Here is a 27958-nt window from a genome sequence, read left to right as displayed (position 1 = left end):
TTTTGCACAAGGTTTAACACCATGTTTAGCATTTTTTTTTGTTGTTAAATTTAACTTTAATTTAACTGAAAAATAATTCCTATGCAATAGTTCATTTCTACATATATTCCTGCAATTTGCAAGGATGATGGACCGATGGCTTATTGCCCAAGTCCCCAACGTTCCAACTTCTAAGCTAGAGTGTTTGGAGACAAGCAAACCATAAACTCAAACTTCACTTGATTCGTCTGGCAAATTCAAAATTTTAAATTAGAAAACTAAACAATAATCCTGCTTATTTTAATTTCTCCAATAGCGGTCGAAAAATTATGCAGTCTAAATAACCGGAAAACCTCAGTAGCGTTGTTTTCACTGGCTTTGACTAAAATGACAACTGGTCTTTCCCGGTCACATGTGCAAAACACTTAAACGTGATTGGATCAAAAACATATAAACGGCAACTTCTGCCGAATAATGGTGAAAAGAAGAACGAGTGCAAGGAATCACAGCGTTAAATACTGACGAAATAGTCGTCATCTTTAGTCAAAGCTGTCTTAGTTAGTTTGAATCATTCCTATAAGAAAATCTCTATATTATAGAGAGAAGTAAGTATGCAATTGAACCCTGTAAAAGCGCCTATTTGCATTGGTTAGTAGCAGTTGTCGTAGGCGACATGTTTGAATAACTTCAATTTGGTATTATTTCTTGGGTTTTTCCAGAAAGATTGACCTATAATAAGCTGAGGGTCGTGAGATGCCTTTGCGTTTATGGACAATAGCCTTGAGAGGGAGCAATTAGGGGGGAATGTGAAGTTGAAAAGGTAATTTAAAGATTGTCGTTTGTAATATGTGTATATGCAATATATCAATGTGTAAAATATAGCCTAGTATTTTCGTATATATTTTGTCCCATTTTGCTCTCTCTGTTTTTATGTAAACGATTTAGTATTCAGTTTTCAATACTTGATATTCAATCATAAGTTTTGATAGTATACTACCAAAAAACATGTCAATTTAACTAAGGTGTTCGTTCTTGTGTCAATTGACGTATCTTGCCTTTTTGGTATCCAAACAGTCAGCTACATACCATGTTAACCATCTTGGGTAAAGGGCTTATCTCTACTTTGTTTAAAGCTCCTAAGTATAGAATTTCTAAAGTGTAACATTTACGGCAAATTGTATCAACTTAGTCTTTTGTCAATGCAAAATTGCACAATAAACTAAACTGTAATTGAAAGGATTGGTACCAAGATCAAATAGATTTTGCAATGAAAGTATCTAGGATAATGAACTGAGAAGTTATTGAATAGCCATACATCCTCATTGTAGAGGCAAAGAGTCAGCAAAACGCAAATCACCACAAAGCAGTGAACAGTCTAAGACAAAAAGGTTTGCTAGTTAAGCTCTATTTTAATGCTATGTGTTTCATGCTATAGTATTGTGAGAAAGGTGATTATTGGGAAATAGCTTTACATTGTTGCTGTACCCTTATTTAAAATTAAATTATAGAAAAAGTGATGTTTACATGTATGTCAAACAAAGTTTTCCCAAAAGCCACAGTGCACCCTATCGACAGCTCTGTATTACTGCAGTGGATTCATCACTTTTATCATGGCTCAGATGTGATTGTTTTGTTGATAGTAATAAACATGAGAAATTTCTCAATTCAGATTGGTTTAGAGAGGTGCAATTTTTCATAAATACCAGTTTCAAAAATAGAAAACATCAGTGTTGATTTCTTTTTGAAAGTGAGTGATTGGTTAAAAAGAATCATACAAGCAAATTAAATAAAACAGGTGGTAAAGATAAATTATGAAAAACAAAAGCAGTAACAATGGTTGGCGTAAGTATTAAATAGATTTCACAGCCAAGTCAACAGTTGACCATTTGCAAGACATTTTTTGAAATACAAACACTGCCAAAAGTATGTACCTTGTTTTGGCTTCTTGTCGAAGCTATGGTGTTGTTGAAGAAAATACCCAACAAAATTGAAGAATACAATGCGATTTAAATAATTTGTGTGCTGAAAAGTTCATATTCTGAAGTTAAAAAATAACAGAATTGAGAATGTTTTATGTATATTGTTAGTAACTACTTACGTAATAGCATAGTGTCTTGTGTAATTTGGTAAATGTGGACTTGTGAGTTTTTCAATCTCATGTCTCATTTTACAAACATGCTTTTGTATTGGTTAGTTGTTTCATTGCAAGTTTTCTGCAAAAATATAAATCATGTATCTGTATTTTGAATGTTATGAATAAACGTATAACATGAATAAACATATTTTGCAGTTACAGCAACATCTGCACCAGAACTTCATTTATTTTTGCAATGAATCTTTAACTCATCTGTGTGTAGTTTTTTTCCAATAAATTGCCTGCAAGTTTGACAAATTTGCATTAACCCAAAAGGCATCTATTTACATATTGCATTTTTGTATTTGCTTATGAAGACAATGTTTTTTGATTTTTCATTTACAGAGCAAAAACATCAGGATTATCAACCCGGTAAACTATTCTAACTTTTACTTTATCAATTGACATTCAGTGTAAATGTATTTAAAAAGAAATTTGTAGCAATGAAGTATGTCACTAGTTCAATGTGATGATGTGACTTTTGAGGGATGCAGTATTTAACATATGCTTGTTTTGTTAATTCTATTACATAGACTTTTATGGTTTAGAAATACTTGTTTTAGAGCCACCTCTTTGATAATAAAGCATATTGCTCGGAGTCTATGCTCATCAGAGAAAGTTAATTTGATGTTGTATAAGTTATAGTTAGTTGTTCAGCTTGGGTATATGCCGGGAGAAGTCATCCATCTGAATTAGCTGTATTTTCCTGATGTTTGGACTTTTCTTCAAGCATCAGCATACGTATATGTATGAAAAAAAGTAACCCTATATTATCATTTCTTTACTGAGACATACAGAAACCTTCTGGTAAATAAATGACAAATTCTCGAAGTTCCGAAACTAAATTAATGAAAAAATGTTTTTTGAAAGACAATTATGAAAAGATTATTGCAAAATATTAAATCAAATAAAACAACTCGAAAAACACTCTGTTTTTCTTATTAAGTTTATCAATATATTTTTAAATTGCAAAATGTTTGAATTACCTTATATCTAACATATTTGCATGCATGCATACCCTATTTGTTGTTGATAGTTGAATAATTATTTCACTGCGGTTGAGTTTTTTCATAAGTAGCAAGAATCATGTAATATGGTGTGAGTGTCGGCCCCATAAATTGTTGTGTGTCAACTTACCTTAACTGTTTCATTATAAATTAAAGCATTCTATTTTTATTGATTGTGATATTATGGCAATTTTTCATTTTTGCTTGTGTCTTTATGAATTCAATTTTACTGGCTATTTGTGTATTCAGACTTACATTTCAGTAATGGTACAACAATTTTCTCTGTGCCATTGATATATCACAAAAATTGTTTCAAAAAGATTATGTAAAATTGTTCTACCAGATAAAGTTACTTAATTCAACATAAGACAATGTGATAAAGTGAATGGTTTGAACTGAGAGCATTGTTACATGCATATAGATGTTTGTTTTTGTCCTGAGAAGGATTGTTGCTATTCAGTGACCTAGCTAGCCCACAAGTTTTGGTCCTGCTATGTTAATATTAAATCATTAACATTATTCATTTCTTTAGAAATCTGTTGTTTTTACAGTGAGTAAACATAGAAAATTAACGTAGCAGGACCAAATTTGCTGGCTGGCTACGCCACTGTTGGTATTGGTGTTTACAGTGCTTCAACACAATGAATATTTATAGTAATTGATACATGCATAATTTATAAAAGCGAAGGTTGCCTTCTTTTGTGTACAAATGTCAGCAAGATGTGCTGTTGTCATTTGGTATTTCTTTTTTATCATTTTAGGTTGTCACATAGCATTTCCACTCCACTCTTACCAACTTCACCAATAAGGTTTGTCTGTCCTACGTAAATTTATGAAGTTTGGGGGTAACTGCCGTAAACGTTGTCCTTCACTTTTTATATTATCTCTAGCCTTTTATGTCTACATTTTAACATCTCTTGGTTTCATATATACAAGGCAACTTTTGTCATCTCATTTTGGTGGTTGGTTATTGTGTTGTCTGAAAACACTCTATTTGATTCAAACCAATTAACTCCTAATCATTTTACGTGTTTCGTGTTGTTCTCTGTGTGTAACCGTTCACATGAAAGCATGTTTGTGTACATTCCAACGTACGTGTTTGGTGTAGTTCTCTGTGTGTAACCGTTCACATGAAAGCATGTTTGTGTACATTCCACGTGTTTGGTGTAGTTCTCTGTGTGTAACCGTTCACATGAAAGCATGTTTGTGTACATTCCAACGTACGTGTTTGGTGTAGTTCTCTGTGTGTAACCGTTCACCTGAAAGCATGTTTGTGTACATTCCAACGTACGTGTTTGGTGTAGTTCTCTGTGTGTAACCATTCACCTGAAAGCATCCACGTGTTTGGTGTAGTTCTCTGTGTGTAACCATTCACATGAAAGCATGTTTGTGTACGTTCCAACGTACGTGTTTGGTGTAGTTCTCTGTGTGTAACCGTTCACATGAAAGCATGTTTGTGTACGTTCCATATAAATATATAAATTCCAAGATTCACCATTAGCTACTCATTAGCAACATAGTTTCTACCCCCCCCTAAATTTAGGGGGGTCTTGGAATTTTCAAAAATGCCTTCTAGGGGTGGGTCGAAAAAATTTTGACTTTCTAGGGGTGGGTTATAAACTAGGGGTGGGTATGTCTATGTAGGGTGGGTTCGAGATTTTCCCTATTAGAAAAATTAAAAAATAGATGAAATGCATCTATGATAAAAAAAGTTAATAACTTCAAAGTTCAACATCACTCAATTTTTGCCCCCATGTTATTGCATCATCTATCTTCATATTACCCTATAAGGGACCAAAAATATCTCCCTAATTTGACACCATGTTATTGCATCAGCCATTGATTGCATCAGCCATTGGCGAGTTTGGTGAACTTGCTTGATTGACAATATTAGTGAATACATAGACTTTATCAGTGTTGTATATAGTATGCATAGAGAGACCATAAATAAGTCTAAAATCAGCTTTCCCATAGAAAAAAACAAATTTTTTTTCGGCTCGTATGTAGGGGTGGGTAAGGATATTTTGGAGCCAAATGTAGGGGTGGGTATGTCTATGTAGGGGTGGGTTCCAACCCCTCTAGAAACTATGAGCAATGGGTGCATTTTTGAAGCACACGATTTATATATAGCAATCGTATGAATAGCAAATGTTGACAACTGCCTATTTATGTAAGCAAGTAGAAGGTGAAATGTTTGGCAAATAGGAATATGTTTTCTTAATTTTTTAATTTCAGTCATCGAACTCGAAGTTGTACATCATCTTTAATCCTGGGGGCGTCATCATCTTCAAGATCCACATCACCTTCCACTGATCTAAATAGAAGATCTGCATCGTCAAGTCGACGATTGGAGAGCACATCCAGCGACAGGATTTCTAGAAGGTAATAAACTTAGTAAATTTGCAATTTGTTAGCGAATGAATGTTATAAAATTCCAATTTTTTATAGTTAATGAATGTTATATATACATTCGCAATAAATTTGTTAATTATTCACTCCGTTGGTTTCTCTATGGAGACTTAATGAACGAAAGTACTCACCTCTGCTTGGGAATTAAAAAATGATTAAATTATCAAGTTTCCACCATGTCATTCTACAACAATTTCTAAAGATTGTCGTGGAAATATTCTGAAAATTTCATTGCTGTGTAACGGAATATACTCAAATTTGTGTAATTACAGTTTTGACACAAACATATTTCTGAGGGAAACAATGCCTCCCTTTTTTTCTAAATTGGAGATATTTCGTAAGAAATTCCAGTGTTGGAAACTTCAACGTTTTCAATGTGAAGTGCGACTTTTGATTTATGTATGAAAAATCTTCCATAATTACGTACCTTGATACACGACCAATTCTTTATTAAATTTAAAAAAACTTTTTGCTCTTCTAATTTAGGAGTAAACCTTCGTTTGACGGAGGACGTAGTGATCTGTGTGATATTGATATTGCGCCTTCAGTGAGTGTACCTTCACTCCCAACACGCAGTAATCGTTCATCTTTGGCTGCTCTTCACAAACCTTCATCGTCTGCAAGTCTTCCTGATACAAGCAGTAAGAGCGAAGCTTCAGGGACCAAGAGACTCGTATCGAAGGCAAGCAGCAGTGCAAGCTCATTAGATACCTCGAGTGAGCTGTTGTCCAATCAGGATCAATCTACCAACAGCCATAGACGTCTCAGATTGCGTAGGCAAGCCCCTTTAGAACACGACCCTTCAAAGCGATCCCAGCAGAGCACGTCATCTGGGCATGCTCGTGTGAAGAAACGTTTGTCTGGGTTTCAACGGAAACCAACTGACGATATTTCGTCATTTGCTATTGGTAACCATAACAGTGAACTGTCTGAGCCTGTTGGCTTAAGACAGTCGCTACGAAAGAAGAAAGCAACGGGATCCTGCGCAAGCAATAAGTATGTTCAATTTTAAACATGTACATTATCGTAAGAGGGACGAGGCTTTTTTGCTTCAGTGCATTACCATAAATTTTAATAAGTTGGACAAACGAGGACATTTTGATACTGTTACGTTAACTTTAAAATGAACATTTCCTCATTCGAAACACAACATCCTGTATGTAACTTTATCGGGTCAAAATATGGAAAATGAATTAGGATAAATCTGCAGCCAGTCATCTTTGTTTTGACGAGGCGAGAAATTTACTATACATATCAAAAACGATGTCATGGTCAGAAAGTGAGAAAAGTTTTGCTCCAATAAGGCTTTTCCTTTCATATGGCTTGCCACCAATGGGATTTGTCTTTCATATGGCTTGTTACCAATGGGGCTTGCCTTTCATATAGCTTGACTATAATGATCAACGCACGAAGCTTTTCTACTCCTGGGAAGTTTCCTGAAGAACATAACTTCTTTCTAACAAAAAAATCTGCTCAATAATGCACTTACGGGCTTAGCATGATGATCAGTCATTGAAATTCAAACAACTGACCAGTTTCAAAAGCTCTGCTTTTTTGATACATTCTGTATATTATAACACATTTGCACGACGTTAGTACTCTCTGCACCCTTTCCATTCCTCAGCTCATCATTTTATTACTGTTAATGGCAAATAAAGAATCAACCAATGATTATGGCTGCTTCTACTTTTTAGTAGTCGGCGAGCTGGTCGGGGGAAAGGCGGCTTAGTTCAACGCCGACACGGGGAAAATATGTCATCGGACGAGTACGTCTTTATTTGTTCATTCTTGTGATTTGTTATGCTGAAATATAAATGACTTGCAACTGTTGAGTCCCAATCACGTTAATGAGTATTTTAAATGATCTTGTATAGGAATCTACCATGTTTGCTTTCGTTGTTTTCTCTAATGAATCCCACTGTGACATTCTTTAGTGGTCACCATTGAAAACATTTATTTCTTAGAAATAATTGACGTGACCAACTCATATATTTTATATGTGCTTTTATAGTGTCGCTCCCGAGCAACCATCAACTTCAGGTAATTGAATTGCTGTGTAATGGTATGTTATTCAGGTAGTGACATGTACCACATGTAATGATATATCATGTAATTGTGTTGATGTAATGGTGTGTTATTGTTGTCATGCTATGCATGTAATAGTATGTTGTTTACGTAATGGTATGCTCTTCATGTAATTTTATGTTCTTTGCGTTACCGGATGTTTTTTATGTAATGGTGTGTTGTTCTAATCATACCATTGTCTATTAGTAAGGTTTGATAATACAAATCTGTGTATGCTACGGGTATGAAATTTCCAATAAAGAAAATATGCTATTTAGAGGATTAGATTATCTCACTTTGCATTCTGATCTATTCGGACGAAAGAACTGATCGTATTAATTTAATGGCTGCATGTAATCTTATCTGCGCATATGCAGTGAAAAGTTTACCAACGTCCCTTGAGACTTATCAAGTTTTTCTTTCACTTATTGCTCTTTTAAGATGCTCAAGGAAGCGACGATGGAAGACTGGATGACGATCTTTCTCGATTACAAGGTACAATGCATTAAATGCTGAGCAAATTCTCTGGTTTTGTGTTATGACTTTGGAGTGTCCGTGCTAATGAAAACATTAGAGAAATGGAATCTTTACATTGTAAAGCGTTCATTTTTTGTCCGTGTAATTATGTTGTTTGTCATTGATGATAATTTTGTAGCACTGCTTGAAGCTCGAGGGCTTCCTCCCCACTTGTTTGGCTCATTGGGACCGAGGATGCATCAGTTGCTACATAGATCAATGAGTGGTGGAGTTAGTAAGTATACGGCTTCATATTTGAAAAAATATCAACATGTATGTTATGCGTTTGACTGGATGTCGAAACTATAGAAGTTTTTATGTATACTTTAGAATGATTTTATAAAATGATCGATTTAACACCGCATTTATTGAACTTTATTCGTGAAACGTGCGGCTCTTAATTGCGATGCATCTTCGACTGCTGTATTGTCCAGCCGCAGCATTTATTCGATGATTTACGGTTGGCATAATCCTTCACGATATGTATTAAAGGGAATTTTAAATATCTTCTTAGATGGGAAAGTTCAGCAACTTCTTACCGGTATTCAATCATCAGATGAATGTCAACAGTTACAGGCAGTAATGGAACTTTGTCAGGTGTGAATATTCTTGTATTAATTTCACAGTTCTCAGCTATTTAAGAGTCATTGGTCCATTCAAAATATTTCGTCCATGTGCAGTTTAAGAGATTTGACTCGTCTCCAATCCCTGTGGGCTAAGTAGCTCAACAGGTAGAGCGTCGGACTTGTATCATGTACGTAGTCCAAGTCACATGTTTTTCATGTGCGTGTGAAAACCGTGTCAGGATTCTTAAATCATTAAAACCAAACATTAAAATTTTGAAAATCTGAGGATTCGTTTAGCCTGCCAGTATGACAGTCATACTAGACAGTAATTAATGGACAGAGAACTTGAAATTCTTATTGCTTTTCACTTCAGTCACATAAAGCAGTTTTTTCATGAGGTCCTTGTCTTTTGTGCTTGTGTTCTAATAAGCTTTTTTGCCGTTGTTAGTGCCACATGTTTTGCTCGGTTAAATAGAAGCATGAGCTTTATCACGTTTTAGATTCTTGTTATGGGAAATGAAGATACTTTAGGAGGTTTTCCTATTAAACAAGCTGTTCCTGCATTGGTAAGAATTTTGTCGTTGATTTCTGATCACAGCATTGGCTTTCGTAAAGTTTTAAGACAGTTCATATTAATGGGCAATACATTTTACACTCTCTATGGCTACTTTTCTGATAATCAAATGAAAATTTCATTTTCTATGTAGTGTTTCTATTATGGCTTTGTAAAGATCTTTCAAAGTGTTCATAATTGTGTAAAACTCGTTGTTATCGCCGGTTATCAAATGCTTTTATTTGCAAACAGCGTTGAAAAGAAAACTTACTGCGATGTTTCTGCTTATTTTAGATTAACCTGCTGGCAATGGACCATAATTTTGAAATGGTACGACTTTTTATGTCTTATTTATTCAATGGATAGCTTGTGCGTATGGAGATCAACATATGCACCTTGTGTAATTTCCATGCTAATTTTCACTTAACGTATTGTTTACAAAGTTATTGACTAGTGTCTATTGCTTTGCCTTTTGATTGTTAGCGATGTTAAACCTTTGGTTAATGTAGCTCATTATTTTGTGCACTTTAGATGAATCATGCATGTCGTGCGCTGACATATCTTATGGAGGCTCTACCGAGGTCTTCTGTTGTTGTTGTCGATGCAGTTCCAACGTTTTTACAAAAAGTAAGATTGCCTGTCTAATAATACGCAATTGAATTGCAGAACAAGGCTCAGCTATCTATTATCTAAACTTGGAGGGTTTCGCACTTCCCACCATATTCTTGAACAGAAATAGATCCTAGATGATTTTGTTGTTGGTCTGGATGCTCTAGTTTGAATTAAAATTTCTTAGCTAGTTGGCTACTTTGCAGGATTTGCAGCGTCTTTTTGTTAAATTCTGTTGTGAAACGATTACCGTGTCCACCATGACTGAGTGATACGTATTTTTACGGAAGTGTGCTTCTTTAAATACAAATCACAATTGCCTTTGCTTAATTGCTTGTTTGATTAAATGATCGATTTATGGCGATGCTCATAAAGTTTCACAGGTTTATTTTACTTTTCACCGTAACTTGGTCCGTATGTATTGTATTCGTTGTAGATAATGTGTGTTTTGTTTCAATATAGTTGCTGTCTATTCAGTGCATGGATGTTGCTGAACAGGCATTGACAGCTTTAGAAATGCTTTCAAGACGACATGGAAAAGCTATTCTTCAATGTGTACGTAGTTTGTAGATAACCATATTTAAATACACACCACAGAATACATATATACACACAGAAAGCCATCTCTGGTAACATCTCCATGTTTAAGCACTATATTCGTTATTGATTCCTCAGTTAGCCAGTGCAGAAAACCGAAGCAATTACCCCCTAGATGGATTTTTGTAACGCCATCTGTTTTGAATATTATTTTCTGTACTCCCCTCATTGATTAATCGACAGCAATTTTTCTGTCCAAAAAGTGAGTAATTACTTGACATGACGTTTTGTGGTTTGTTTTTACTTTCAGGATGGAATGTCTGCTTGTCTAACGTATTTGGACTTTTTCTCTATCACTGCTCAGGTAAGAAGTATTTTTTATTTTATTATAGCTGCATACAAATATATTATTTTGTTTTTCATTTTTCAACGCGACGTTTTCATACGAATACAATTTTATTGTTTGAACAAAGTTTTACACTTTTCCAGGAACGAAACTAGAAAACTAATTGGGGGAGAGAGGGTGCTGATGAATATTCATTTATTCAGCTCTGCCCTACCCGGTATCTTTCGAAATTTACAGTCACTTGCTATAATCACCCCATTAGCGTTCTAGTTTTGTTTCTGTGCAGTGCACGACAGTATGAATAACGAGGAATTTAGGCTCATTTTACCCAAACATAGTTTTGGAAGCATGTTGAGGGAGATGGAATGGAGAATTAGCATGGTGTTGAAAGCATGTTGTGAGAAATAGGATGCAGGGGAGGAGAAGCAAGGCGTTGGAAGCATGTTGTGATAAGTGGGATGCAGGGGGGAGGAGAAGCAAGGCGTTGGAAGCTTGTTGTGAGAAATGGGATGGAGGGGGGAGGAGTTGTTAGAATTGAAGTCATTGTAAAGTTCTATTAAAAATTACTAAGCTTTCTTAGTGTCGTGTCTATAGATGTGTGAAACATACTCTCATTGTATTCATGATTATGCTTTATTTTAGAGATCGGCCTTGGCTATTGCAGCCAACTGTTGCCATTTTGTGAGTGGTGATGACTTTCATTTAATCACAGCAGCGATTCCAATTTTGAGCGCAAAACTCCAGATTCAGGTAAACCAAAATTTTTGTGTGCTTTGTAACTTAGTTGCTAACTGCATGCAGAACTTCTCAATGCTGTCGGACATACTCGAATCAACATTATTACAACTTCTGTAGGACAAGAAATCCATCGAAAGTTGCTGTCTAGCATTTACAAGATTAGTTGACAATCTTCATAATGACGAGGTTTGCTTCGACAATGCCTTTTCATGAGTTCAACTTGATATTTTTATATTAAATGCCGGATAATTTCTTTCCTTACTGTGCATTTCTGAACGCATTACCTGACTTGGAGAATTTTTTCGTGGGATTCAACTCTATTTTTAAAAGTGCGTTATGTCGGATAAAACCGAAAACTCGAAAACAATTTTTCTCCGTTTTTCTCTTAAATTTTTCAAATCGATGAAGTCGGCGTTTCAGTTTATGATTCGTCACCAAGTTTTATTTTTCTTACAGAAACTGCTTCGAGACCTGGCACATGACAGCTTACTAACAAATGTGCAGCAATTGGTAAGCACGAATATCTATTTTGAAGCGATTTTCTCGTTTTGGTTCACTTTTGTACTTGAAATGGCAATTACAAATCGCGCGTTCTTGATGATGTACACAATATTTACATTTTTTTCTATTCATGTCATTCAACAAGCCAATTATTATGCGATATGTTATTTGCACTGGCCTTTGAAATTTTTCCAGCGTTTCTTCAATCAACGCACAAGATTTGACAATATACCACTGGCAATTTATACATTTTGTTTTAAAAGCATTTTTCACATCAGTGTGTGTGCATCCGTTTATTTTCAGTTGGTTGTCACTCCGTCAGTTGTAACCACGGGTACATTTGTCGCTGTACTTCGTATGCTTGCGTTGATGTGTGCCAACTGTCCATACATTGCCGTGGAATTATTGAAAAACAGTGAGTGAATATTCATTAACATTTTTGGATATTCTCCTCTTGTTTTACATTGACGATTACTCATAGCGATTTCCAAAATCTGTTCACTTTTCTTCGTCTTTATGGTTCTTATATCACGTATCGAGAACATTTACACTGGGGGGGGGATGAATGATTTACTGACAAAGCCTGTATGGTTTTTGGACATGATAATACAACATTTACACTTGGGGGATGAGTGATTTACTGACAAAGGCTGTATGGTTTTTGGACATGATAATACAACATTTGCACTGGGGGGAGGATTAATGATTTACTGACAAAGCCTGTATGGTTTTTGGACATGATAATACATCATTTACACTTGGGGTTAATGATTCACTGACAAAGCCTGTATGGTTTTTGGACATGATAAGACGTAAATTTTTTATACTGAAGGTGAATAACCACTAACACGGCCCACAAGTGAGTGGATCAAATGCCTTTTTTTTAATAGCATAAATTCAAAACTTATTGACTGTTTTGTTTAAAAAATCGGCGACAGCTATCTTGTATAAATTCCTAACAATTTTCAAAATATGGTAATCATACCCTCATTACAACCTCATAGGAATTCGTGTGATAACTACCCATTTAAAATGCATTCTGTTTTCTCTAGATATTGCTGAAACGTTACGTTTTCTTTTAATGGGAGCGAATGAGTTAAAAGAAAGTGAAACACCTGAGGTATTGCATACGTATAATGTATATGTTATTTACCGGCTGTGAGGTCCGTACTGTAAAAATATTTTCACGAGGTCTCTAATGGGAGGCCGAGTGGAAGTATTTTTTCAGTATTGACCGACATAAACAATGCATAACGTTTTATTTTTTTAATTTTACGATGAAGAAATTTGCTTTGTGAAATGGCTGTTGTGATTTGTTTAGACTAAAATTAGATTGTTTTCTACAAATTTCACTTCGTTTGGATGGTAAAATTCACTCTTGCTGTGATAACTACACCATCTGAATACACTTTGCTTTCTCCTTGAATAATTTACGTGGCTCATAAATCAATTTTAAAATATTAAATTTCACTTTTTGCCACCAACTCGTTGCAAAAAAATAACGTTTTTATACCACAGTCAAGATATCATAAAAAGCCGCTCGTTGCTGCAAATCCATCTTCTGCTATCACATGTATTTTGATCTTAACATATCTAACTCGTCTTTTAGGATGTAATTATTTGCTTGCCTTTTGTTTAGCTTTCTCCAAGAACACCTCAAGAATTTTATGAAATTACCTGTCTTATCAGGTTAGTTCAGATAAAGTCTTTTTACTCAGTAGTTTTGTTGAGTGTAAATTAATTGAATGGAGAAAATAAGATTCTGAAATTTTGTCGATATTTCTTTATGAAGATGTTGTCGTTATTTATCGTTAAAGACTGTGTTCTCTGCACACTCTATTTAAATCCCCATCTATATAATGTATGAATTTCGTGATAGGACATGCGTAAAAACTATCATTATGCCATTGTAACAATGATTTAGATCCCAATCGTCTAGATGTATAACTACCGTGTCAGGGTGAGGCAAGGGCGCCATCTTGAAAGATGGCAAAAAGCACAACACAAAATGAAAAATAAGCTAAAAGAAGGTTTAAAAACCCAGTCCTATCAGACTTTTTAAAATTAACTTAGACTATCAACTTTGCAACTTTATATAAACTCAGGAAAAGCTGACATTAGTCGTAAATATCGTCAGTTTTGCCACCTTTCAAGATGGCGGAGTCAGATATCTAGTAGATTGGGTACTAGGTCATTGAATTGTAACTATTGCTTCATTATGTAGTGAACTGCTTCCCAATCTTCCTTCGGATGGCATATTTTCCTGCGATAATCTTTTGACTAAAGGCAATAGACCAGAGCAAGCATTTTGGCAGTGGAAGGACGATCAAAATGTATGGCATTCTTACTCGTGGATCGATAGCAGAATTATCGAAGCTGCTCATCAGGGAGGGGAGGATGAGATCAGTTTAAATACCATGGGAAGAAGTTACATTGTTGACTTCAATTCAATGCAACAGGTGCAGTGAAGTTGGGGTTTTCGTACTTATAGTTTGAAGTTGAATGGGACTGCATAAATATTATAAAAACGTTAGCTAAAGCGGGATGTTGAATTATTCACATTTTTCTTAAGATCAACGAAGATACTGGCACATCACGTGCTATACAGCGTCGTTCACGTGCTGAATCTAGTCCTCTGCTCTCTGTTGATACAAATGCTAAGAAAGAAGACGAAAGGGCTGTGTTTCTTCAAGAAGGCTCCGAAATATCTTCGAACTTTACTCTTACTTTATTTGGCGAGCTTAACGAAGTGCATAACTCTTCAGTTGGACCTGCTGTTCGGCACAAATGCTTGAATGGCATCTTACGAATGCTATATTATTCTCCTTCGGAACTTCTTGATAAACTTATTGAGAAATTTCCCGTGTCCTCTCAAATGGCGGGCATGCTTGCATCCAATGATCTTCGAACTGTTGTCAATGCAATGCAAATGGCAGACATTCTCATGCAAAAACAACCTGATTATTTTCATATTCATTTTCGGCGCGAAGGTGTCATGCATAAAATACACGAGCTTGCCACAGCTTCTCTCGAGCCTCGTAGCGAAGATGTCAAGAACGTTTGTAGTCGTGAAGATACAAGCATATGTGTTGTAAATGAAGAGTTTAACGAAGTTGAACCGACCGACGCACGGTATGTACCTATGATTTATTATTTTTGTAACAACATCTGTACTTGGTATGCTAGACATGGTCATGGTGGACATGACAACAGGGGAAATCGTATGCTAGGCATGGGATTGGTAGACATGAGAAAGGGGGAAATGGTATACTAGACATGATAATGTTAGAAACAGTATGAAGACATGGTCAAAATGGACACGGTATGGTGGGCATGGTATGCTAGACATGATAATGGCAGAGACAGTATAAAGACATGGTATGGTGGGCATTGTATGCTAGACATGATAATGGTAGAAACAGTATAAAGACATGGTCAAAATGAACATGTTTTTGGTAGGGATGGTATTCTAAACATGATATGGTTATGGTAGCTTTGTTTGTATGTAGACCTTTGTTTGTATGTAGACCTTTAGGCTTGATGTTTCTTTACATAGTTTCTTTTTGATATCATTTATACTGAGTTTGCGCTTAGTTTGAAGCATGAATCAAATCCTCGATGATTGTTAACTTTGTGTACTTGTTATATTCAATGCAACATTACTTAAATCTATGTCGTTTCATACTTGTTTTGTGCATTCGCCAACAGCAGGAGGTTCAGCGATGTATTGAAAAAGAAGCGAAGGTCGAAACGAATTAGTTTCAAGAAATCAGTATCATTAGATGGACATCAGCTGGGATCGTCTGAAACACCACAACCTAGATCTTCATCCATGTTATCTCTGCGAACTGGTTTTCACAAAGCCACTGGTAGTACTACACCAAGTACTAGCAAATCACCAAAGGTGACTGAATTATCTGGGGGTGGGTTTAGATGGTAACGCTTAAGTACAAACTGATCAAAAATTAAGAAAGGCGTATATAAATAGCTTTCCTCGAGTTTAAGTCGTTTCACTTTATGACAGGAGAATTATTTACTATAAAAGTAAAGTTCAGAATCAGTGAAATCAGGTCTTCCTAGTAGTAAGAATGGTCCTTTTCAATACCTAATGAAACCGTACAGTTTACTCAAGTTAAAACTTGTGTCTTTTAATAAACAGAAGGCGAAAAGTTTGTTTGTTTTGCAGACTCCGACCAGTAGTTCGACTATAGCGAACAAAAACAAGATCAAGCTATGGATAAAAGACCAAGGTATTTTATTTGCAAAATTGTTGATATGAAAAGTATAAATCAACTTCGATTATGTTTTTGTGGCTCGCGTAAAACCTTAGCTGTGTCGACCTAATGTACTTTTTCAACATGCGTAAAAACTTATTAATAAAATGATTTTGCTTCTTTAGCCATCAAATTTAGTTCAACGTATTTCCAAAGCGAGGAGAGCGAGTCCCATCCTGCATTGAGTGTACTCAATAGACTCATTGAAGCATCCAGTGACCTTGGTTCGGGTGTAAGTTGATGTATTTATTGTGTAACATTCATACATTCAATTGTTTAAAATCAAAAGTTGGACGTGACAAGTGATGTTTTTTTTCACAGTGTAAACAAGATCATGATGCTCTGAAGGTTTGTAGTTGAGAAACTATTTGTTACCAACACCATTTCTTTTATGGGAGGGGGGAGTAAGCGGTCACTGTCGTCCTCCATCTTTTTCTATCCTCTACATCCTGTTCCCTTAAAAACCCAGCTTTCTCAATTATCCCATTATTCCACCCTTTTATTTCTTGTGCTCCTCAGTGGTTCCTGTTTATTTAAAATCACAGTTAGTTTTGTTTTACTATTGTCACTTTTTTCACCGTCTCGTTTATCAACTTATTAAGCAGAGCGAAGCTCTCAACATCTTTCGTACATAGCATGCTTTATTCTGTTGGTCAAATTCCAGCTGTTTTGAAACACGTTTTGAAACATCGTATTTACACGCTTCACCTGTTTTAATTTCTCTCCATGACTGTCTCTGATTATATATGCTTCTCAACTTTCTTACTGCCTGTTGGCACCTTAATCTTTTACCATTTGCTTTCAATTCTTTTCTTTCCAGGCCCTCTTGTCGTCATTCAAGTTTCTCTTTTATTTGATCTTCACTAATCGTCTGATCATCAGTAAAAAGCATCTGCCATAACTCATATTCTCATAGCATGTTTAATTGGGTTGGATCAGTTTTTGAGGTATAGAATGGGCATTGGGTTTTTTGTAGTCGTGGTTTGTTTTGTCAGAAGTTTGCCCTGTCACAGTCGCCCAAATCAGGAAGTGCAAAACTGATGATGACTTTCCATTATAATTACACTTCTTTTTTGAAAAGTTTGACTGGCTTCTCTGATCGCGTGACAGTAAAATATATGTTTTCTTTTACTGACTGCTTCAGACCGTTGGTGTAGTTCTGTCGGAGAATGAGAAAAGTGCATCAGCATTCGAAATTATACATAGCGGACTTGTTCCCAAGATGCTGAGGTAATTGTTACTTTGGAGTCATGTTGCAGACAATGTATGGCTGCTAGGGCCCATACGCAAATCAAGACCACATCAAAGCCAGCGTGATATCCATGCAATCAATAGTAGTACCGTGATATCCCTGAAATCAATAGTAGTACACGGGCAGCCCCATCGAGAAGAGGAGGGCATTTTGCCTCGCCTTCCAATCTATAAAGAATTGAGTGCCTGATTTCAGAAGACCTAGAATGAAGACTGTCACGATGATTTTGACTTTTAAACACACTGGATATATTCCATTCTGTTGCAAATGTTTAAAATCACGGCTGTATAGAGGGCACTGGGACGAAATTTTGCATTTTCTTTAGGTGGCTCCGTTGGCCAGTGATTGTATTCATACATCGTCCGGATAGTTGATCCATATTGATCATTATTTTACTTTTTGTCATCACTTGGGAATAATGCTAAAATTTATAGCATCAAGCCACGTGATCATAATTGTACGAAATTCTCAATTATTGAGTTACAAATCAAAAGACTTTATGCGATCCAATTGAACAAAAATATCCAATATTTTGTAGGTTATCTTATATCGTGCATGTTTGCCGGATTTTACATAATTTTCTTTCAAATTTAAAGTCCTCTTACATAACTAACTGAGTTGTGTTTCCCGAGTTTGGAATGCGCGAATTATAGTTTCATTCTTTTTATGTTTTAGGTATTTAGAGCGTCCATCTGGCAAAGCACGATCATTCTACGATAAACATATTCAAACATTTTTAACTGCATTCCTCGGCTGTCCAGTACGTACTATAACTAAAATGATAGAGTTTTTGATGGCAAGATCCTGCACATAACATGGTGTAAATCATAAGTTACATGTTGTCCCAAACTATCATTCGACCTGCACGTGTCATTAATTAATCAAGTTACGCATGATGTAAGAACAATAGTTCCCTGTTGAAATCTATAACTTTGTATTCAATTATGTGATATGATACGTCATTGTTATTTTTTTAAGGATGGTAAGAATGCCATTTTTTTCTTGCAAGTATCAGTACTTTTTTTCATTTCTTAGCCTTTGGAAGATGTTAACGACAGCTACTACGGACCAGTACGTGCAGATAATATTTTCATATACATATGTTGTTCTTTTATTGCGTTAAATTGTATACTTTGTTCTGAATTATACCCAATTGACCTCAACTGCTGTTTGTTTTTCACATTTATTTCCCCTGTTCTTCGTTCATAATCGTTAATCGATGCCGTTTTCAGCTACACCAAGCGACATGAACACAGCATCGTAATACTCTTTTATCGCTCTCTATACCAACGTTTTGTGTTATGAAAAACGCCATTTCCTGTTAGTTATTTATCGTATTTCATTTTTATTGTCTTTATATTTCCAGGATGACAGCAAGAGGGAGCTGTTTGCTCTTTTGATTCAAAAACTTCATGCGTGTGTTAACCAACAAGAACAGGTATGTTTTTGTTGCAATTATCATCGTTGTGAATGACATCGAAAAGTTTCCAAATGTATAACTCTTTTGAACATCGGATGTTGCGGCCATTCTCTGTCCTTCTTATATATTTTTTAGTACAAAAATGTCCGGCAACTCCGCAACCAGAAAATTTTCCGCAAAATTACTTTCATTGCCGGAAATATTTTTATTGTTTTACACCTTGTATTATAATCTTCAAAATTCTTTAGTAGATTTAGAACACAGCTGTGTCAAAGCGTTAGTCAGATTTACACTGAAATCTGTATTCTGTAAAGTAAATTGAGAAAAGTAGTGTAGTCAGTCAACATTAAGAATTTAGAAACAACTGTGTGCTAACTCCAATGTGCGAACATTGGTTTTTATTAGTTGTCTGAGGGAAACCTTCGAATGAAATTTCTATTTTTTCAAATCTGTTACCAGGAAGTGAAATACTTTACCTGGGCCTGATCATATCGTTCTTGTCTCTTTATTTCTGAAACGTGGAATCATCTCATTTAATTGTTGTACTTTTTATTAGTTCCCTGTCAAGATTCATGATGCACCAGGTGGTTGTGGAAGTGGATCACGGTGAGAAAGAAGATGCATGATTACTATACAATCATTTTAGTCAAGTGTGAAATTTAATATGGTCAGATCTGCCAAGAATGAAGGAGGATGGCCCATGCCTCCAACCTAAAGCTGCCCTTAAACTGAAGAAAATTTTGGTTATTTTAATTTCCAAGACATACATTGCACACATTTTATACAATCGCAAATGTTTAAAATCATGACAAAACCGGACCCTGGGAGAAAATATTACATCCCCCCCCCCAGTTTCTCTCAGTGGATTTGAATAGAAGTGATAGGAAAGAGGTGATTGGATCTTTCAAAATATGTTTAAATCATTGTTTTAATCGAAAAACTTGAAAAATTTTGGGAGATTTTGATCATTAGCAAAATCTTTTATTCATTAGTGGGCTCCAAACACTGAGATTTTTCAACTCGCATCAAATTAAGGTAAGATTTTGATTGTTTGAACTTAATAGCAGCAGGAATGAATCAACTGTAAAATAAATCCATCACTGAGTAGCACAACAATGTAAAATTGTTGGACATGATGTGTATCAAATTGTTGCCTTTTATAGTGTTTTCTACAAAGACATCCTGATTGCAGCAATGTTAAAAACTGGAGAGGTGGTCCTGTAAAAATTGATCCACTTGCTCTGGTCCAGGTTAGAGCCTGTCATTGAAATACATTAAATTTTTTTTATCAGAGAGCATCATGCATAAACAGCAAGTAAACCTGTTGCATTGTCTGAGAGAAAATTATGGTTCTTGAGTTGTGTGCAACATTGTAAAAAATTGAAGTTAAACACGCGGAGTTTTTAAAGAAAGCTAAAGATCAAGGCTTGAGAATATCCCCCAGCATGTTGCCTGGAAATTGTTTGACTTTATTGGAAATTTTTTTAGAAATGAAAAAAACATCGCGAATGTATGTGTGCAAACATGTACAAATGAATTAATTTATTTCATTTGCCGAGCGAAAAAATGAACAGTGTGAATTCAGAAAAGTATGAAATAGTTAATAGACTGCGATCCTTGTTGCTGAGTTTAGTGTAATGTTTCGAGTTAACACATAATTTTGAAGGAAATTGTCTGCATATGAACATCTTTGCTGCCAGGAAAAGTATTTTATGGTGGTTTGGTGAAGATAAACTTTACTTGGAAAAATTTGTTTAAATGTGTTGTTGATTTGTGTGGCTGGCAAGGATGTAATCAATACAAGAAATGGCGATTTTTCATACCTTCCTGTATTTATCATATGTAGGCTATTGAGAGGTATCTGGTGTTACGAGGATATGGACGTATTCGAGAGGTAAAACACACGTCGAGTAATTTATACACTTTCTTGGAGACATGCTTAACTACTATAATATTATGACCATTTTTGCTTTTACTGTTTATTGACTTTGTCGGATTAATCTGACTCGAAATCTGTTTTACGCTCTAGCATATATTGTATGTTCACGATATATCTTCATGATTGATTTTGTAGGATGCTGACGAAGAGGGAAGCGATGACGATTTGTATGTGATGTATCTACACAATTTTATATATATAAAATGTATCTAGGGAGAATAAAATCAGCGTTCTCTGATAAGTTTATGAAAGCGAGACGTGATGTATTTATTACCATTTGATAACCCTACACCGCCTTTAGTTTAGAATGCTGTTTCTGAATTTGTCTTCTAAAGAAAATTCAATTGTTGTAAATCAATTTAAAATAAAAGGACTGCATGATTTTTTCTTTAAATTTTTAGCTCTGAAGAAGACATTGACGAAGCATTGGTAAGAAGCATTGTTCAAATTTCTTTAACATTTTCGTACAGTAAACAATGCATGATGTCTTTTTGAGATGTTTGAATCTCTTTTCTCTGTGTATATAAATTATCAATAGTCATACTATTCTTTTGTAGGCATTTCATAGTCCCATATCACAAAGGTAAATAACATTCACTTTTGCTCAGTCTTATAATATGTGGACTTTGAGAAACACTTAACTCGTGAAAGATATGAAACAATCAAAATGTATAAAACATGTGTACGGCTGGCTTAAATTGTAAGTCAAAAGAGGTTGAAGTTGTTTGAAACATTGCAGTATCCTTAAATATTATAGTTTAATTTACGAAAGGTGAACTCTGGTGAACAAAAGAAAAATTTTGAAACCAAAAAGTCCTATTTATGGTTTATGCCTCTCCATACCTTGGGAATGGAAGGGGGCGCTAGAGCCTCGCATGTTAACATTTTGGCTACTGCCACGCTATCCTACTTGGGAATAGCAAGACTATAGCTTGTGATAGGTTTCATTATAAATGTTTTTATTTACCATAAAGTCGATGAATGTTCGCCTCATGGTACATGAATCAAAATTAAGTGGGAGTCAATGTTGAAATGAAATAAATGAATGAAACAGTTTATCGTTGATTCAATATACGAGACAAAAGCCAGTGTTTTTTGAAACTTTGCACTGTCCTTGTACTTCTTGTTAAATTTTCTTGCGCATCTTGAATTACATTGAGTTTCTGAACATCAACATATTTTGTTCTTTAGCCGGCATTGTCTTGAACTCATGATTGGTGACAAAGTGTTACCCTTCAACATGACTGTATATCAGGCTGTCAAGCAATATGGACAGGTAAGAAACAATTACTAAACGGTTTCCGTGTAAGGACATGGCTGTGTATCCAGGACATAGCTGTGTACCAGGACATGGCTGTGTACCAGGGACATGACTGTGTACCAGGGACATGACTGTGTACCAGGGACATGGCTGTGTACCAGGGACATGGCTGTGTACCAGGGACATGGCTGTGTACCAGGGACATGGCTGTATATCTTGGACAATGCTGTTGTCCTCACTGTAGTGCAAATTGTCGTTTTCTGTATTAGATCTCTTTTATTTACTAAAGGAAATTGTCAAAATTTTCAATCATCAATCTTACCAGCTTCTTGTTGCTTTTATCTACTCCATGTGCTATTTTAGGCAGACGAAGATAGAGACCAAGATGATGAAGGAGCATTGGGAAGGCCAAGTATCTGGGTTGGTACTCATACAATATATTACCGAGCTTACTCTGATGGATTAGGAGAAGGAAGCGCGTCAACATCAAGCAAAGCAACATCTTCTAAGACAACGAGAAAATCGCACGGCAAGCGAAGTAGAGATTCATTCGGTGGTAAGAATATGACAAAAACATCACGTGATGTGAAATGCATGTATCATGTTTTACCACGACAAAATTTTTGAATCATGCCTATCTTCCTGAGTTTTTTTTCCATTCTTCTTTTCATTTTATCTGGTTTACTTTTTTTAGATAACAATGATGCTACTTCTTTAATATCGAACTTAATAATATCTCATTATGGTGAGAATCTTTTGTGTTAACGAAATAAATTGTATATTTTACTGAATAATTAACTTTGAATGTTTAAATCGTGTGTTTTTACTCTTTTTGTCTTCTTGAACGTGACCTTTAGAACTGAAAGATCCTTCTGTGGAAAGCATTCACCTTCTTCAAACATTGTTCAATTTAAACACAAAATGGGGTACAGTTTACGAGGTATGTGAGATCGTCAGAGATTGATTATACGAAGCAATTTGAAATAGTCAAAAACTGCATTTGAATTGTCATGTAGAATAGGCAAGTACTATATTTTAAAATACTTAACGGCATGCATGTCCAACTTCATTGCTTCACTTTATTTGATTGTCCTGTTGTAATGTCGAGTTGATTATGAAGTTGGAATCGTCAATTTACAAATCGTTTCCTTGAAATGTTGCTTAGCGAAGCTATTGTTAGTTTTGTATTTCGTTGCCTGGACTCCTGGGAAAATGCTTGCGTGTTCGGTGAAGATCGCTGTATAGCGTCGTGGATTTAATGAACGTTTATATTCTGTGCATACGTCAATTTTTAGTTGGAGGACAGAAGTGCATTGATTTCACCGACGGAATTTATCAGCGCAAAACTTACTGCTAAAGCATCGAGGCAGTTACAAGGTATTGTATTGTTTTCTCCATGAAATAGGAACACCATGATTTTGAAAAATATCTTCGTTACTCTTCTGTTAGTTTCAGAGATAAAGTCGGTAATATTTTGGTTTTAGATCCCATAGCAATAATGACAGGAAACCTTCCTCATTGGCTTGGAATACTTGCACATGATTGGTAAGATATGGATGAAATATTGAGCTGTAGATGGATGTAAAAAAAAATTGTTTTTTGTCCTTACAATATGTACATCATGGATTACTTCGATGGGTGTTGGTTCTGTAACTTTATTTGGTCTTCCACATTTTATTACACATGTTATAGCACGTGATTTATTTTTACGTTTGTTGTTTTTGCAATACTGCTTTTGTTTTTAGTCCTTTTTTGTTTCCGTTTGAATGTCGTCAGCAGCTCTTTTACTGCTCTACGTTTGATCGAGACAGAGCGATGAGCAAATTGCAGGTTTGCATTTTAAGCCATTTCTACGTCATGCAAGTTAAGCATCAAAGTCATCACTGAAGTCATCATTTCAGAAATATGCATAAATGACAATACCAGAACGCGATAGTCCTTTTTCAATACAATTGACATCCTAGAAAAGAAAATTTTTTCTTACAGGAAACAATTCCCGATTTGTTGAGCTCCGAAAGCACTGATCGTGTTGCTCCGCGTTTGGAAAGAAAAAAGGTAAACTACGTTTAATTAAGACTGTCTCAAATTACAAATGAAATAAAAAGATGCATTGTTTGTTTGTGAATCGTTCCACTAATTTTTGATCCTTCGAGAAAAGTCTTAGTTAATGTGTGTAAATATGCTATCATTGTGTTTTGTGTTTGTAGCGTACAGTGTCTCGGAATGATATATTTAAGCAAGCTGAAGAAATAGTAAATGAAGTTGGTGGAACAAGGGCTATTTTGGAAATACAGTACCAAGATGAGGTCAGTATTAGGAACATCTCTTTTTTGACCTGTAAGTTATGGGAAGTATGATTTTGTTCTATCATCAAATGTAATTTTGTCACATCGTGTTTTTATATTTAGGTTGGAACTGGACTGGGTCCAACATTAGAGTTCTATGCTTTAGTGTCGAGAGAATTTCAACGTGGTGACCTCTCCATATGGAGAGGGGACACTGTCCCAACTGCTGATGATGAAGGTACATGCATTTTGTATTGCCCGAGTGCAGTTTTGCTCCAAAGACCTTCACTTTATTTTGTGATATAAATGATGAGCATGCAATGTCTTACACATAGATATTGGAAAAGAAGTGTCGTATGTTTTTTCCCCAGTTGGTCTCTATCCAGGTAAGTTACTACGTTGTTCATTATCATAGATCATGTATTTCTCAAGCATCATTATGAATTCATGATGTTTTGTGGCACCTGTTCGCCATACACCTTATATAGCTTTTCACCCTGTTATGTATGAAATTATTTCCCCGTATCTTGCCACACCATAATCATGCTAAGAATACGTACATTTTCAACCAGCTTACACGAAGCCTCAGATGTGCTACTATTTACATTCCCTCTACTTCAGCTCCTATTGCGAAAAACACAAAAGCTGTCCAATTGACAAAACTGAAAGGGAAGTTCCGTTTCTTGGGAAAGTTTATTGCGAAGGCAATTATGGACTTCCGTATGTTAGACATTCCTTTAAGTCAGGTATTCTTCAAATGGATGCTTGGAAAGGAGGCAACACTCGATTATCGTGATATACACCACATTGATCCAGTCTTGGCTAAATCTATTGCTCAACTGCGAGATATCGTACACAGGCGTAAACGACTCGAAGCAGATACGTCACATACGCCCGACAGCCTGAAGTTAGCTGTAGAATCCTTGACAATGGATGGTTTGCCTATTGAAGATCTCGAATTGGATTTCCGATTACCTGGAACAACTATTGACCTAAAGGTATTGTCTGACTATAACTATAATGTAATCGAATTTTATTTATCTTACATGATAAAATGTTGTGTTTTTTCCACCACCGTTTCCAAATTGGTTACAAAAAATTGTCAGCAGTTTGTTATGATGTTTTTTATCTTGTGGAATTTCAGCCAATCTTCCTGTGAATTATATATGTGGAGATATTTGTATAGGGCATCCTTGTGATCTTGGTTTATTAATGTGATCACGCGGTAAATTTTATATAGAAAGGTGGTAAAGACATCCCAGTCACAATACATAATTTAGAGGAATATATAAAGGTGAGAAACATTTTCACGTATCTGTTTCACTATAATCGTCAACTTATTAATTTATGCATGCACCTTACTATGTCCATCAAAGAGAAATTGAGAAGGTCCGTGGGGCGAATTCATGTTTCAAATTTGTATCATCTCAATTTTGTTTCATATTTGCAGCTCGTTGTTCAATGGACATTAGTTGACGGTGTAACAAAGCAAATGCAAGCGTTTAAGGAAGGTTTTGAAACCGTGTTTTCATTGTCTAGTTTGACGTGTTTTACACCAGAAGAGGTATTATAGTTTAACGATCGTTTGAAAGTACTTTGCACAATCTCGCGAATATATATCTTTTGCTGAATGAGATGGTATCAAATATTTGCCTGTGAACATGAAAAATGGTCGAAATATTTCTTGTTTCTATTTGCCTAAACCACCAGACCTACCGTTCCAGTTATATTAGAATTCATATAATGCATCTGGCTTTACCGGTGGTGTTTCCACATAACTGTTTCATTTTTATTCATACCCATGACTTATTAAGGTGTTTAAATTGACCTTTTGTTGTTATTTCAAGATGGATTTACTTTTATGTGGAAGTACGGCTGAGACTTGGGACATAAAAAGTGAGTCATGGCTTGAGAATTTTCTCCGACTTTTTCTTAGGACTTCATTAACTTTATTATTTTTTCCGTCAGGTTTGATGGAAAATTGTCGACCAGATCATGGATACAACCATGATAGGTTTGTCCAATGTTTTTATCTTGTACGTTGCTGCTAACGCTCTTAAACAATGCTCAAATGAAAGATTGTATAAGACAAAGTTAATGTTGCAACTTGCAAAGTACAAAAGCATAACAGAAACATCTGTGCGCTTATGGTGTTCGCTTTTGTTTCTTTGCTTTTTTTAGTTTTGTGTTTGCAATCAATGTTTCATCTTGAACAGAATACTATATTGTTTAATCTTGGGTTAATGCTTAACTTGTATAGAACATTAGTCGTTCCTCTAACTTTTTTACCAAAAATGTTAGCAAAAAATAGGACGGTGGCAACATTGCGTCTGTGAGAATCAAAAATATTTTGTATTGAAAAACTTGTCTTAAAAATTCCTATCTCATCATAGCCTCAAAAGCTCTTGTCAAAGTGTTAACCAAGCTGAAAGAACAACGAAGAATTGTATTTTTGTTAAATATTTTATTGTAGTCGTGCTGTCAAGTTCCTATTCGAAATTCTCAGTTCGTACGATACAAACGAAAGGAGACGATTTTTACAGTTTGTTACTGGAAGTCCCAAGCTTCCTGTTGGAGGTATACGAATTTTTCACGCTTTTCTTCAAAATAGAACTTACGCATTTAATCTATCCAGATTCTCAAGTCAAGCTATAGTCACAATGCTAGCGTCTGAAGATCTAATCTGTTGCTTTCTTCAAAATAGAACTTACGCATTTAATCTATCCAGATTCTCAAGTCAAGCTATAGTCACAATGCTAGCGTCTGAAGATCTAATCTGTTGCAATTTGAATTTATAGGTTTCAAGAGACTAACGCCACCTTTAAAAATAGTTCGCAAAACACTCGAATCATCAGCATGTGCGGACAGTTATTTACCATCGGTGATGACTTGCATGAACTACCTAAAGCTGCCAGATTACTCCACAAAAGATATCATGAAGGAGAAGTTAAGACAAGCTGCTTTGGAAGGACAACATTCCTTTCATTTGTCGTAAGATAAAATTATTTGAAGCAAATTCAACCGTTGAATTGAGGGAACTTTGGTAAATATCTTGTTGACTTTTTAGCAGTTTTCTGCAATGTTTGGAGAAACCAATCATCTTTTGTTAGAATGCGGACATAGGGTCTGCATAAGTAAATACACGCTCATTCTGTTCGCACACATGCACCTCATGCTTCTAACAGTCTTCTCATTTTTGTAAGGTAACCAACCCTGTTGAATACGATAGATAAAGAATGACGAGTGACAAATTAACGCTATTTTTATAGTGTAAATATTTGTCTTCTAAGTTGTGGGTTTGTTTCATCGAACAACTATTGCGTGTAGTCGCTTCCCACCTCTTTTATGTGGTTGCGACCAGCTCATCAAATTCAAAGTTATTTTATGTTTTGTTATATTATAATGGGTTTTATTTTGAAAGGTACAGAATATTGTTTCCTGTGTTTAGTCATCCACATTTTCATATTTTTATAAATTCTGCCTAATTGGAATTTTTGGTATTTTTACCAGAACCAAAACTGTGATTTTCACCAAGTTTTACGATTTGATTATATTCTGTTGTTCGCTA

At 35.4% G+C, this 27958-nt stretch overlaps 1 protein-coding gene across 3 annotated transcripts; it reads left to right on the top strand.

Annotated features, from left to right (window-relative positions):
• The first annotated feature begins 436 nt into the window (after positions 1-436).
• Positions 437-27958, top strand: LOC124447163 (E3 ubiquitin-protein ligase TRIP12-like). Of its 3 annotated transcripts, none has more exons than XM_046998051.1 (58): positions 437-584; positions 699-799; positions 1308-1367; positions 2459-2485; positions 3882-3929; positions 5356-5502; positions 6016-6525; positions 7224-7295; positions 7541-7569; positions 8035-8088; positions 8249-8344; positions 8624-8706; positions 9176-9241; positions 9523-9558; positions 9760-9855; positions 10300-10392; positions 10685-10738; positions 11363-11470; positions 11576-11644; positions 11915-11968; positions 12263-12374; positions 13012-13079; positions 13599-13648; positions 14184-14418; positions 14532-15091; positions 15671-15863; positions 16146-16209; positions 16359-16465; positions 16555-16581; positions 17378-17463; positions 18161-18245; positions 18521-18556; positions 18852-18923; positions 19462-19511; positions 19898-19940; positions 20069-20155; positions 20752-20799; positions 20980-21011; positions 21246-21273; positions 21402-21427; positions 22036-22120; positions 22469-22661; positions 22800-22850; positions 22963-23045; positions 23401-23482; positions 23590-23650; positions 23851-23935; positions 24092-24160; positions 24313-24411; positions 24514-24628; positions 24726-24776; positions 25012-25388; positions 25631-25684; positions 25841-25954; positions 26238-26286; positions 26359-26404; positions 26864-26967; positions 27189-27958. In XM_046998051.1, exons 2-58 carry the CDS (start codon positions 747-749, stop codon positions 27383-27385), a joined length of 5679 nt encoding a protein of 1892 aa, XP_046854007.1. In that variant the 5' UTR covers positions 437-584; positions 699-746; the 3' UTR covers positions 27386-27958. The 3 variants fall into 3 exon arrangements, with proteins under 3 accessions (XP_046854007.1, XP_046854006.1, XP_046854009.1); XM_046998050.1 differs by having other exon boundaries at positions 15668-15863; XM_046998053.1 differs by lacking the exon at positions 7224-7295 and having other exon boundaries at positions 15668-15863.

This window comes from Xenia sp. Carnegie-2017, unplaced genomic scaffold (assembly GCF_021976095.1).
Source record: "Xenia sp. Carnegie-2017 unplaced genomic scaffold, XeniaSp_v1 HiC_scaffold_22, whole genome shotgun sequence".
Taxonomy (NCBI): domain Eukaryota; kingdom Metazoa; phylum Cnidaria; class Anthozoa; order Malacalcyonacea; family Xeniidae; genus Xenia; species Xenia sp. Carnegie-2017.
Note: the sequence above shows the minus strand (reverse complement) of the source record. Positions and strands in the feature narration are given on the sequence as shown.